Source organism: Nannobrachium achirus (assembly GCF_963921795.1).
Source record: "Nannobrachium achirus genome assembly, chromosome: 11".
Taxonomy (NCBI): domain Eukaryota; kingdom Metazoa; phylum Chordata; class Actinopteri; order Myctophiformes; family Myctophidae; genus Nannobrachium; species Nannobrachium achirus.
In genome coordinates, this window is record NC_137820.1 from 57,742,335 (window position 1) to 57,755,930 (window position 13,596).

A 13,596-nucleotide genomic window follows, 5' to 3' on the forward strand; every position below is an offset into this window, starting at 1 on the left:
CTCATTGACCCCCCCCCCCCCCCCCCCCTCTTCTTCCCTCTCTTTCTTCTACGGAAATAACGATACAAAGGGAACGATGCACAAAAACTAAGCTGATTCTGATTCTGTTGCAGTGAAGTTACACATTTTTATCCTGATGTTCACATGTCTCACTGTGTTGTGTTGAATTCATACACTTTTAACCCTGCTTGTCATTATAGGCTTTTTGGGGGATTGATAACAATCATACTGTGTGTGATGTAAATTCTGTATAATGCATGATATAAATTCATATAATACATATAATACAATATTTTTTGTGTGTGTGTGTGTGTGGGGGGGGGGGGGGGGGATTTTATGCATTTATTGATAGGACAGTAGACTGACAGGAAATGGGGAGAGAGACCATCCGGATCGGGAATCGAACCGCCGCCACCGCCAGGCATCCATGCCTATGTGGCAATGCCAAACAAAGTGGGATGCGCTTGGACCAGTAGGCCAGCGGGCGCCCCCATATAATACATTTTACCCTGCATCCACAAGTGCATGGAGAGAGAGAGAGAGAGAGGTGATACACACACAGTGAGGAATGTAGGAAAGAAAAACATGTGTGCATGTGCGACTGTGCGTGTGCGTGTGTGTGTGTGTGTGTGTGTGTGTGTGTGTGTGTGTGTGTGTGTGTGTGTGTGTGTGTGTGTGTGTAGGTGTGAACCCTCACCTCTCCCTGAGCTGGATTCGGTGGACTGAGACACCCTCTTCATGCGCTTCTTTCCTCTCCTCGCCTCAAAGATGCCGTTGATTTTCAGCACCATCTGTCCCGACCCAAAAAGACAATTAAAAAAAACACACACACACAATATAAACAAAATACTTAAAAAGCATAGGCCTACTTCGGAAAATGATTCCTCCAAAATGATTGCCCTCGTTTAATAATGTGTTTAGTTTGGTATTCCTATTCTCCTTCCTTTTCTTTTCGTATAATAATCGTTTGGTCCATCCGTCTTTTATTCTAACTCATAGCGCGACTAAAGGTGACTCCACACCAAAGAAACTACAGGAGACTCCTTCTGACTGTACACAGACTGCAAAGAACTGCAAAAAAATACTTTTTCAGCCGACGCCGACTGTAGTTACTGTATGGCAGTGTTGCCAGGTCTGCTCGTTATAAGCGACTTTGATCCTGTTTTCCTATAATGTTGCTAGTTGTGGGTTGCTTTGTTTGGGCTGGTTTCTGAAGTGTAGTTGCTTATTTGGCCTTGCTTTCAACATTCTTTTAGAAAATAGCTAATGTAATAGAGCCCAATAGGTGAAACTGGTCGCTTCTTTTGGGCTTATTTTCATAGACCTGGTTGCTTGTTTCGCTCACATAATCTGGCAACCAGAGGGCGGAGGCGGAGATTTTTACTCTGTGCAGTGTTTTTTCTGCTCTCACCAAAACAATACTCAGCACTATTACTAGCGTTGCTTTGGAGTTGATAAGTATAGGAAATTGAGAGTTGAGATTGTGATTTGTGAATATGGTATTTAAATGTGCGACGGGAAAATGTCTCTGGCTTATTTAGGCTTGGTTTTGCAGCAGTAGCAAACTAAAGGTCCACTCTCAGTTCTGCGTCTCCTAGAAAAAGACGGCAAACGACTGAACATGTCCAGTTTCTCATCAGCGAGTCCACGGCGGCTTTGTCGATGGCAAGCATCTCTTGCCGAAAAGCTGCCGATGGCTCCCTGTCAGCAGCAAACGCTTTCCGCCGCCTTCCGCCGTCCACAAATCTGCTTGGTTAAGACCTGCCTTAACACGACTAAACTAATTGATTCACAGTATGTGGGGGACAAAAACAATGCAATGCCAAGCGGAACTCAATTCTAATTTAATATTTTTCTTCTGAAACAGTTGGCTTGAGTTTTGGAATGAAAACCAGGCTTTCCTCCATGGTGGAAAGCCTGGTGACTCGAGGTTTAGTGCGCAACCAATATAAGTTGGGCTTTTAGTGCGCTGCACAGTTACGATTTAACTGCTCCCTAGCGTTGGAAGGTGGCTTGCAGCCTGCGCTGCAGCATCAAGTCACACCGTGTCCTGTCTCTCTCTGTGCACTGTGTACCGTCCATCTCTCTGTGCACTGCAGTGTACCGTCCAGAACAAGCAGCAGAAATGACCACCCAAAGAAAGTTGAAGCCCCGGGGAGGCGTTCGTTCATCCCAGGCACACTTCACGCAGGAAATATCCGTGAAAAGACTTTCCCCCTGTCTGACGCGCGAGTGGATCGTTCCAGAAACCTCCCCGAGCAGCGGACTGCACCATAAATCACAGAAAAGGGTGTGTGTGTGCAGGGAAGGGACGTGCTGGCCATTGGGAAAAGCGGGACAACTCCCGAACGGCCGGTTCATTCCCGGCCGGTCCAGGCCATTTTGGGGGCTGGGCGGCCAACAAAGTAAATCGTCAAAGTAAATCGTCACTGTCGGGAAGAAACCTTGTATCTCCAAGTTTCAAATTTGTAAATTTTTTCGCAAAGCAAAGCCCTGCTTCATCATACAAGGCCGTCGCACAAAAGTAGTGAAAACAGCAGATCTAGGCGTTGTGTGCTTGTAGATCGGCTGTTTTCACTAGTTTAAATCATTTTTAAAATGATAAATACAAAACAAACGGTTTTGGACATACAAGGTTTCCACCCGACAACGATGAAATATAACTCATGTAATTGGCCCACTGGCTTGTCACTTGTCATGATCTGAAATGGCAAAGTAGCAGCTATAGAGAGAAATCTCTCTCTATAGCGCGCAATGATGGCCTCTCCAACTCTTTTTCCCGGGCTGAATCAGGGGCCCAGCATGTCCCTGTGTGTGTGTGTGTGTGTGTGTGTGTGTGTGTGTGTGTGTGTGTGTGTGTGTGTGTGTGTGTGTGTGTGTGTGTGTGCTTTATGGGTGGGTTTATGAGTGGGTTTTACCTTGGGGATTTTCCTCCGCCTGCGGTTGTAGGGGTCTCCGGAGAGGCAGGGGGTGTCGTCGGGGCTGCTGGGCGTGGAGGGGGGGCTGACGCGGGAGGGCGAGGACACGCCGGTGTCTCGGCCCGTTTTGCGGAGCTCCAGGAGCTTGAAGCTGCGTCGCTCCGAGGTCTGCCTGAAGAAGCCTGGCTTGGAGGAGCACAGCTGATGCAGACGGACAGAGCAGGAGAGGCCAGCTTTGTAGTTATTTAACATTTAGTAGACGGTTTTACCTATTTTCTCACACAGTTTAGTTGTTCTGCCAATTAAACCCTCGACACTAGGGGTGTAAGTGTAACAATATAGTAACTCAATCGAAAAATCGAATCGTTTACAATGTAGATAATCGCTATCGAATCGTTTTGCAATGCAAATGATTGATTGGCGTCGCCGCTTCGATTCCCGATCCGGACGACCTTTGCCGCATGTCACTCCCCGTCTCCAATGTGCCAGTGTGCTATTCCTACCGGAGCTGAAGAGAGGAGGGGGAGGAGCTTGTGCAAGGACGCGCTGTGATTGGTCAGTAGACAAAAGCCCTCGCCTAAACATTATTTACTATTCTGTCCCTATCGGTACAAAACTCGAACGGCGCTGAGTCGGCTCACGCGACCTTCGCAGCGCTCGGCCCGGCGACTCGCTCGCTTTAGCTCGCTCGCCGGGGCCGGCGAGAGAAGCACTTCCGCGTTCCTTCCTCTGCTCAGCTCCGGTAAGAAAAACGTCCCCGCCCCCTGAAAGCCAAATGTACAGCGCTGGAATCTAACCCCTAGACTCGGTGGTGGGGGTAAGATACTTTCCTCACTGCGCCATAAGAGATATTTTGCTGCTGTTTAAACGGCATCTTTAAAGTGATATGTCGTCGATATGTGTATAATAAAACCAGGGTCCTTGAGGAGTTTCCAGGTGGTCCCCAGCTAAATTACTGACATTTAGGAACCAAACGGACCCTTACAAACCTGTAACTCTGCGAGTGTACAAATGGAACCAAATTGGTTCAGGGTTGTGGGGTCCGTGACCATAACGCATTGCCGACTGGGGGGGGGGGGGGGGGTCCTTGAAATTAAAAAAGTGTGACAACCACTGAATTCATAAGGATTTGACTGGTACCTTAGTGGGTGTGTCGGGGGCAGGGGAGGAAGGGGCCGGTGAAACACATTTACTGCCCAGACAGCTTCTCTCCAGCTCTATGTCTTCATACGGATTCTCCTTGGATGGAGGATCTGCAAAGGGGACACAACAACAACAACACATGAACACGACGTTAGCAAAGACGTCAACTGCACCAGCATCGCAAAATATTACATGGCCACAATGCTGGCTCGTGAAACCAGGCGGATTAAGTACTCTTTCCATGTCAGCAGTGGTGGAAAAAGTACTCAATTGTTTTAAAAGTAAAGAAATACTCTGTTACAAGTAGAAGTATGGAATTCAAAATGTACTTGAGTAAAAGTATAAAAAGTATTGGCATCAATAAGTACTTAAAGTACCAAAAGTAAAAGTACAAAAAGTTTGAAAATAGCAGCTCTACAAGCTCACAATGTGTCGCGCTGCGACGCGTTGTGAGCTTGTAGATCGGCTATTTTCAAATAGCCAAGGTATAAAATAGAGCTAAAGTGGTTTGAGTATGTTTTATGATATTCTAATTTATATCTGCAAAAGTAACTAGTAACTAAAGTTTTCAAATAAATGCAGTGGAGTAAAAGTACAGTATTTGGATCCGAGATGTAGTGGAGTAGAAGTAAAAGTTTTGGAAATTGGAAATACCCAAGTAAAGTACAAATACCTCAACATTGTACTTAAGTACAGTACCTAAGTAAATGTACTTAGTTACTTTAGTTTACACCACCAGGGGGATAAAGTACTCTTTCCATATCAGTCATGATTGTAATTTGCGACATGTTGTTTTGTTTTGTTTTGGCCCTGAGCTTCAGCAGATCCTCCAGATGTGCCTGCATGAAGCAAAGCCCCCTTATTTCACACTGATCATTCTCTGGAGACAGAGTCATGATAGCTTACGCTTCTATTCCTCAAAGGAAGAGGGACAACCCGAGTGGGCGTTCCCTTTTCTTTGACGATGGCTAGCCAGATTGCACACTGATAGACTCTGCTGCTGCTAGCTACTAGCACAGCTAGTGCTAACCTGTTGGTGGCGGGCAGGAACCTATAGTATATACCATATTTCAACTTTTTATGTACACACAAGAATGTCACACAAAAGTAGTTAAAATCCATGAAAGAAATGTATGCTTTTTTGGACATAAGCCGATCTATTTTCATTTTTATCCATTTGAAAACTTGTGAAATTGGACGTTATGAATAATGAGTTCTTTCTACTTTTGGTACTTTAAGTACATGTCGATACCAATGCTTTTGAAACTTTTACCAGAGTACATTTTGAATTCCGGACTTTTGCCTGAAACAGAGTACGTCTACATTGCAGTATTGATACTTTTATTTAAGTAAAAGAATGTGAGTACCTTTTCCACCACTATGTACGTAACTCTACACCCAGCAGACAGTCCTCCTCTGCAGATAAGAGTGACGAAGTCCCATTTTCCAAGGCCTTCGCCTCTCTCTCTCTCTCTCTCTCTCTCCCTCTCCCTCTATCTCCCCCTGCCCTCCCCCCTTTTCACCACATCAATCCATCCACCAGATGCGACCTGTAGGAGTACACTAGGTGCACAGCAGACAGGGACGTTCAGTTCCTCTCTCTCTCTCTCTCTCTGGAAAAACAAGGAATCAGTGCTGCTTTTCACATCGGCCATGGCTGCTGCAGCTGACAGGCTTAATCTCTGTGGCGTGTTTATGTGAGTGAGATATGGATGCGTGCATGCGTGCGTGCATGCGTGTGCGTAGTAGATAGAGTATGGTAGAATTGTTCTGGTCCTCACAGATTCAGATTGGGATGAGGGTTAGGATTAGTCCTAAAATATTGATGTCCTTCCAAGTATAGTAATACAAACGTGTGTGTGTGTGTGTGTGTGTGTGTGTGTGTGTGTGTGTGTGTGTGTGTGTGAGCACGCGTGTCACCGGCACCACAGCCATCAGTGCGTGCGTACAGGGTGACAGTTGCTCTCCTCTCTCTCTCTCATCGGTCTTTCTTAAAATGAAACACACGCTGACTAAACTCACTGCCGCTGTGTTGACTCGGCAGTGTTGATGAGAGCTAGCCTTTCCTTCCTTGCCTGTGTGTGTGTGTGTGTGTGTGTGTGTGTGTGTGTGTGTGTGTGTGTGTGTGTGTGTGTGTGTGTAGACTGAAGGCAAAGGCCCGTGAGAAGGCATCTCGGCACCCAGCTATTAGCGTCTCCACACCTCCTGTCTGGGTGTCTGTCTGTATGTCTGTATGTCTGTAGCCCCGGCTCCCATGGGCGCTGAGCTGCTATTTCAACCCCGGCACTATCTGCACTGTTCTGCAAGGCGATGACTTACGAGCTCACCCATGGTGGATTTATTTTATGCTTTATACTTTTTATAAAACATATCTTAAAATTGTCCTAACTATTAAATCGCTAAAGTTTTAGATCCCCAACTCCGTTAATTTCAGCCCCAAAAGCCTTTTCTTTATATGTTTTCTACTTAGCCTTGACAGGGGCGGGATTTCCCGGCAAAATGACGTCATCTGCATCATCCGTATACGTTGTGTATACGTTGGCCAATCACATTGCGGATCATACACACATGATACACTACCGGCCAATCACAGCGCAGATCATACACTGCCGGGCTCTTCAGGAAGTACACTGCAGTGTTTACACTGGTCTAGGAGTCTAGCATGTAACTCCCCAACCGCTGCTCGTAGAGGTACACGAGAGACCTCTATGGATGCGTCTCGGCGAGGCGGACGCGGTGGTCTGAAGGCCCGGTCCGCGAAGAAAAACGGACGAAAAAAGCAGATGCGACCGCGGTTTGCTCTACCGCTACTGACCACTAGTTGAGCAACTTACACAGTATAGCTTTAAGCCCTGGTTTTATACTGCTCTGATATGACAGTGTGGCGGAAACAGAATAGCCGACCTACAAGTGTAGCTGTAGATCGACTATATTTTCGAATCCGTATTTTGAATGCTCGAAATAGAGACACTGTGGTTAAAGTGGTTAAAAAGGAACAATGAAGAGACAAACATCTCACAGAAGATCATCAATCATGAGTTAATTTCATTATTCTGAGACAGCCCTACAACGGCGATGTGTATACAATATATCGTCACTGTCGGGCAGAAACCTTGTATCTCCAAGTTTCAAATTTGTAAATCTTTTCGCAAAGTAAAGCACTGCTTCATCATACAAGGCCATCGCACAAAACTAGTGAAAACATCTGATCTACAAGCACACAACGCCTCGCGGTGCGAGGCGTTGTGTTCTTGTAGATCTGCTATTTTCACTAGTTTTTAAAACGATAAATACAAAAGAACGGTCTTGGACATACAAGGTTTCCACCCGACAATGACGATATATATATCTCTATCAGGTGTAAACCTTATAATGTCCAAAACTGTTACTTCTTAGGATTCAAATTCAAAACACAAAAGTAGCAGATCTACAAGCTCAAGCATGTAGATCTGCTACTTTTGATGCTTTCGTGCAACGCCAGTATGATCAAGTAGGGCGTTAATTTACCAAAAAACTCAAAAAACTAAGAGGTTTCTGCCCGACAGCGACAATATATACTGTATTTTGTGTGTGTGAGTGTGTGTGTGTGTGTGTGTGTGCGTGTGTGTGTGTGTGTGTGTGTGTGTGTGTGTGTGTGTGTGTGTATGTGTGTGTGTGTGTGTGTGGTGGGGGAGGGGGGGGGGTATAATGAGCATCTCTCTCACTGTACAATTGTCTTGGTTTGTTAAAACCACAGTGCCGTGGCACGGAATCCTCTGGCTGAAATGTGCGTGGGTGGCGAGTCTGGCGACCGCGCCATCCATCCATCCATCCATGTGCCCTCCGCTGCACTGGCAATCATGGAGGAAAGGTTCAGACCTCACACCATGCTACCGCTACACGCACTGGGCTGGGGGGAAAAGTCACTAAGTACTGTACTTAAGTAGTATACTTGAGTATCATCATTTCATGCTACTTTATACTTTTAGATTATTAATGAAAACAATAATGCATTACTGATTACAATCCAATAATATGATCGTGAATCTGCATAATGAGTACTTTTACTACTTTAAGTATAATATTTTGATTGTGATACTTTTATACTTTGACTCAAATACACTTTTTAATGCAGGAATTTACTTGTAACAGATTATTTCTACGTTATGGTACTGCCCCCCCAAAACATGATTATGAGGTATTATGATTATACTACAAAAAGAGTGTACAAAAAGAGTTAAAATTAGGTTTTTATGTGGCCACAACCACCAGTTCATTAAGTATGCCTGGTTGTCATGGTGGGTGGTAACCCAGCTGAAGTTAGCCACACCCACAGTGTTGGGTGAATGGTAAAAGGGGAGGGGATGATTATATGATGTCACTCTATGTGTTTTTGGATCGGCAATTTTGACCCACAAGGTGGCAGCCTCGAGGAAGAAACCCAAAATACAATGGGAATACATAATACATAATACATAACAACCACACCAGGGGGTCTAATGAAGTACTGTCAACCTCCTAGACACATGGGAACCAGAAAAAGTACAAAACTATGGCACCACCTCTTTAAAAAAAAATGTATTCTATACATTTTCTTTCATTCCCCAAAAAATAAATAAATATAAATGAAAAAACACAGCCCCTCACGCATTAGGAGAACAATATGAGTCACCAGAACCAACAACAGGTGTTTTCAATGAATGTTTGAAATGGAGTTTGAAGTAAAACAGTAATTAGTCATTTCTCTTCCCCTTGTGACACATGCTGGCTCATTGCTACGTAATTCTGGAAATGCTGTAGTATTTTGTGCTGGCATTTCACTCCAAGGGGAACACTGTCTACAGCACAGCTCTGTGTTACCGTCTAATACAGGGGTCTTCGACGTTTTCAGGCCAGGGACCCTTTAGTTGAGAGAGAGAGAGATGAAGCAGGGACCCCCACTACATATTGTATAAAATTGTGTCGCAGATTAAAAATGTTCATAGATTTCTTAGACAGCTTAGACTTGTTTGACAGCACTGCCATCATGTTGGAGTAATGTGTATTTTCAGACATTTAACCACTTGAACTGTCAAATACTTTGCAAACCTCTATGCCAACCTCTATGCGTACAACGCCTTGCAGCGTGAGGCGTTGTAAGCTTGTAGATCTGCTATTTTTGACTAATGTTCCACTCAAAATATGGATGCTAGGGTTCGAGTGGTTAATGTATAAAACATGATCCTATCAAACAAAGATTTGGCGGCCCCCCTGTAGTAACTCTGAGGACCCTTTAGGGGTCCCGGACCCCCTGTTGAAGACCCCTGATCTACTGTATATGTAAAGAAGTCACTCACTCACTTAACTCAACCCTGCTGTCTCAGACACTGTTGTGTCGCTCTGGACTGTGGAAAAATCTTGGAAGAACTGACATGTAAAGACGGCGTGTCTGATAAAATGAATATGAAATGTCTAAACACTGAATCAAGCAACTTAAAAACTGGATGCACACAAAAGCCTGAGAAGATGTTAAAATGACCCCAAGACATGTGTAAAAGTGAAATATCCCTTTAAGTGAAACGGTTTGAGCTCTTCTACTTGCGCCAGTGCTTCCAAGGGTTATGAAATGAAGCAGGCTCGGGGTGGGGTAGGCATAACAGTGCACACAATAAGCCATGGAGCAGAGGTATCATTTTTAATAAGAGCGGAGCTGCAGTGTCCCTCTAAATTAAAACAAAAGTCCGGAGCCATGCAGGCGTGACCGCAACGTGACCTCAAGCTGGGAATTTATGATGAACACAATATGAGAAATAAAGTCAAAGCACTACAGGGCAGCCTGCCATTTTTAACCCATTTAGGCCTAGAATTATTGAATGCTTTAACCAGTGAAAAATAGCAGATATACAAGCTCACAGCGCGGCACCGAGTGCCGCGCTGCGAGCTTGTAGATCTGCCATTTTTGAAAAAGTCATGAAAATGTGTGCAAATCTTTGAATATATGAATTTTCAAAGCGAACGTTTGTAACTCAAATTTTGCTTCTGGGGGGTCCCTGGAACTAAATATTTTGAGATGGGTGTCCGTGGCCAAATACATTTGGGGGTCCTTCACATGAAAAGGTTTGAGAACCACTGACATAGCAGTCTCTCAAGAACAGACTAACTGAGCTCCAGTTTAAGTGAAAAGGACCTTTTCTTTGACGATGGCTGGCCAGATTGCTGACATAGAAACATAGGTTTTCCCCCCAAAAAAAGACACTTATAGAGTCAAAATTCTAATTTTCATGATTTTTCAAAAATAGCAGATCTACAAGCTCGCAGCGCGGCACTCGGTGCCGCGCTGTGAGCTTGTCGATCTGCTGTTTTTCAATAGTTAAAGCATACAATAATAATACACTATAATGTATACCCGTTCTGAATGGGTTTTAACAATGAAGATGAGATCATGTTAGTTTTTTGAAACACATAAATCAAATGATTTTTTACAGCCTGCCATGTTGACCCCCTCCCTCCAAAAAATAAATAAATAGTACATCTATAATAAAATTACATGTTCAGCCATGTAAAAGAAAACAATAACTTTGTGTTGTATCTTAGACTCTTGTGTTAGTGAGTGACGATGGGTGGTCAAGGCCAAAAGCAGAGGAAAAATAGTTTGGCGAATGTTTGTTAAAACATGAGGAGAGCTTGCTTTTGAAAGTTACGCCTGATTTTTATACATGGTAGCACGCGAACCACGTTGTGCACTGAAAACAGCCGGTGTACAAGCTCACAATGTGACGCAGCTCACCCGGTTGTGAGCTTGTAGATCGGCTATTTTCGGTGCACAACATGGTACGCAACTAAGTATGAAACTAAGAATAAATGACAGTTTGTGCTGGGTCTTACGTACCAAGAAGCCTACAGTGTATGACTCACTCTATTAAAGTAGCCTGAGTCATACACTGAGTCATTTCATTATTTTTTCTTTTTTACCCCTTTTTCTCCCCAATTTAGTTGTTAATAATAATTACCTATATTCTCCCACAGGGGAAATTCAGTTTCAGCTTAACCCTGCTGCCCACAAGGAGCGCAGGGGAGGGGAGCTGTTAGGTGTCTTGCTCATGGACACTTCGACACATAGCTGGAGCTGGAATCGTACCCGGGACCTTTGGGACCTCATAGGAGTCCTAGGCATGGACACTAACCATTCAGCTATGGCCGCCCAATTTAATTTACACACGTCTGTGTGTTGTCACTGCTGTTGTATCCTACTGACTCACGAATTGCCAGTTTGTATAGATGCTCGGCAAAGCCAGATGCGTTGTGGTGGATTTGAAGGTTTCGAACTAAGTCATTTCTGTTACTTGAAACAACCTGCCAGTATATTTGTGTTCCAGGTTTAGTTGGGTGTGAAGTCGCTCTGCAGTTCTTCTTAACATTATGGTACAGATGATCCCTTGCGCCCGCAGTACAGGCTGCACAGCCTCTCGTCTGTAGTAAAAATAAATAATACAGTTTCGCTACTCTCCAAAACAAAGACGGCTTTAGGGAGTTGAAAGCCTACAAAGAAGATGTTGAAAGCCTTTTTTTCTTCCAGTGAAATATATTATTTTCTGGCCACAAAGTGTATTTTCGACGCGAGGTGGGGGGCTCCGAGTGTTCCCACTAAGGAAAGTAGGCTTTCAACATCTTAGAATGGTCTTTGTTTTGGTGAGTAGCGAAAGTGTATCGTTTATTTCTAATACAGACAAGAGGCTGAGCAGCCTGGGCTACCGCGATGGATCATCGGTGACATATAGTGTTAAGGAGAATTCCTTCTAACGCTATGGACCAGAGCTAGGTGTGAGAGTAAAAGTTTACGTAGTATGTCTTTGTAGACGTTCTCCTCTGATAAAGTGGTTGGGTGTGAGAGTAACAGTTTACCTAGTATGTCCTCGTAGACGTTCTCCTCTGATAAAGTGGTTGGGTGTGAGAGTAACAGCTTACCTAGTATGTCTTCATATACGTTCTCCTCTGATAAAGTGGTTGGGTGTGAGAGTCACAGTTTACCTAGTATGTATTCATATACATTTTCCTCTGATAAAGTGGTTGGGTGTGAGAGTAACAGTTTACCTAGTATGTCCTCGTAGACGTTCTCCTCTGATAAAGTGCGTGTGAGGCCCAGCCTGGACTGAGCGTACCAGTCCACCCTGCAGCCCTCTGTGGACGACTGGATCAGGTCCTCAAACTCATAGGACTTCCTGGTGGACAGACAGACAGACAGACAGACAGACAGATGGACAGACAAATGTTGTTAAAACTCGTAATGTAACGGCAATGCTCTGCATAATGCACCACTGTATGACTGGACAACAGACCCACATGACAGTAAGAGCTGGAAGAAGAATTGGTAGGAATTAAATACATGTTAGAACAGACTACTAGAGCATGTCATGGGAAAGAATCAGCACGACACGTTGTGCGATTGTAGATCTGACATTTTCCGGATTTAAAAAAATGCATAAAAGAAAAGATAGACCTTGCTATCACGTGTTCGATCCCCATTCCTGACTATCTTTACAGCATATCTCCCTGTTTCCTGTCCATTACAACTATACCTATAAATAAAGGCAGAACCCCCCCCCCCCAAAAAATAAATAAATCTATATGACAAATAAATAAATGTTGATGTCTCACAAGTAGCCTACAGTAATACGAACCTGTGTGTGTGTGTGCGTACCTGTGTGAGCGAGCGCGTGTGCATGCTTGTCTGTGTGCATGCGTGCGTGCATGTGCACGTGCACATATCGCGTCCTATACACACAGCATGGCTGCTGTATAGGACGTAGCTCATGGTGAGAGAGAGAACTTGGCTGAACAAGTTCTCACAGTGTGTGCAACAGCAACAGCGAGCAGAGTGAGGCCTCTCTCTCTCTCTCTCTCGCTCTCTCTCGCTCTCTCTCTCTCTGCACACGGTATGGAATGTTACAAGTGCCAAGCCAAAGCTCCAGCAGTCTGAACGCAGACCACTGGAGAGAGAGACAGAACAATAGACGAGTCTCCACTTCTGCACGGTTCAACATTTTTCTGGGTTTCCCTTCAGAATTCTGTTTGTTTGATTGAAAGCAGCTGAGACCCATCAACGACTTTTCTCGCAAGGATTCCAGCAAATTCCTGTACATTTATTGGGCTTGGCAAAATCAAGTCAATCTGATTTTGACTTAACTTAACGTTTTGTTTGAGTTAGTGAGGTTGTCTTTTTTTTGCCTTGTCAGTGTATTTCCCTTTTTGTGTTTGTTGGTGTGTATTTGACTCATTGTTTTCAAAGGGGTTGTGTAATTTTCTGCAGTCAGCCTCTTAAGCCTACTGTAGTTCAGACCAAAGATTCACAACGAGATTAAACCCTTTCAAGCCTTCGCTGTATGACTGTCACACGCAGAAAATAGCTGATATACAATTTACAGGGATTTAGCAGATGCTCTTACAGATCATCCGCACTGCCCACAACGCGAGCGACGACGAAGATAGAGTGAGCTTGCTTTGATACAGACAGAGAGGAGTTCGCCTGCGAACGTTCGCTAAATTCGAAACAAGCAGCTGAGAATGGAACAGAGCCTTC

General features: G+C 44.4%; 1 protein-coding gene across 1 annotated transcript in view; it reads right to left on the reverse strand.

Moving 5' to 3' along the window:
• LOC308294546 (DENN domain-containing protein 2A) overlaps window positions 1-13,596 on the reverse strand; it is an 84,597-nt gene that overhangs the window by 25,905 nt on the left and 45,096 nt on the right. The window contains exons 4-7 of the mRNA XM_080737277.1: window positions 12,111-12,238; window positions 4,059-4,171; window positions 2,919-3,119; window positions 698-791 (exon numbers count right to left, since the gene is read on the reverse strand). Coding sequence (XP_080593403.1) covers window positions 698-791; window positions 2,919-3,119; window positions 4,059-4,171; window positions 12,111-12,238 — 536 coding nt within the window. The remainder of the gene's footprint in view (window positions 1-697; window positions 792-2,918; window positions 3,120-4,058; window positions 4,172-12,110; window positions 12,239-13,596) is intronic.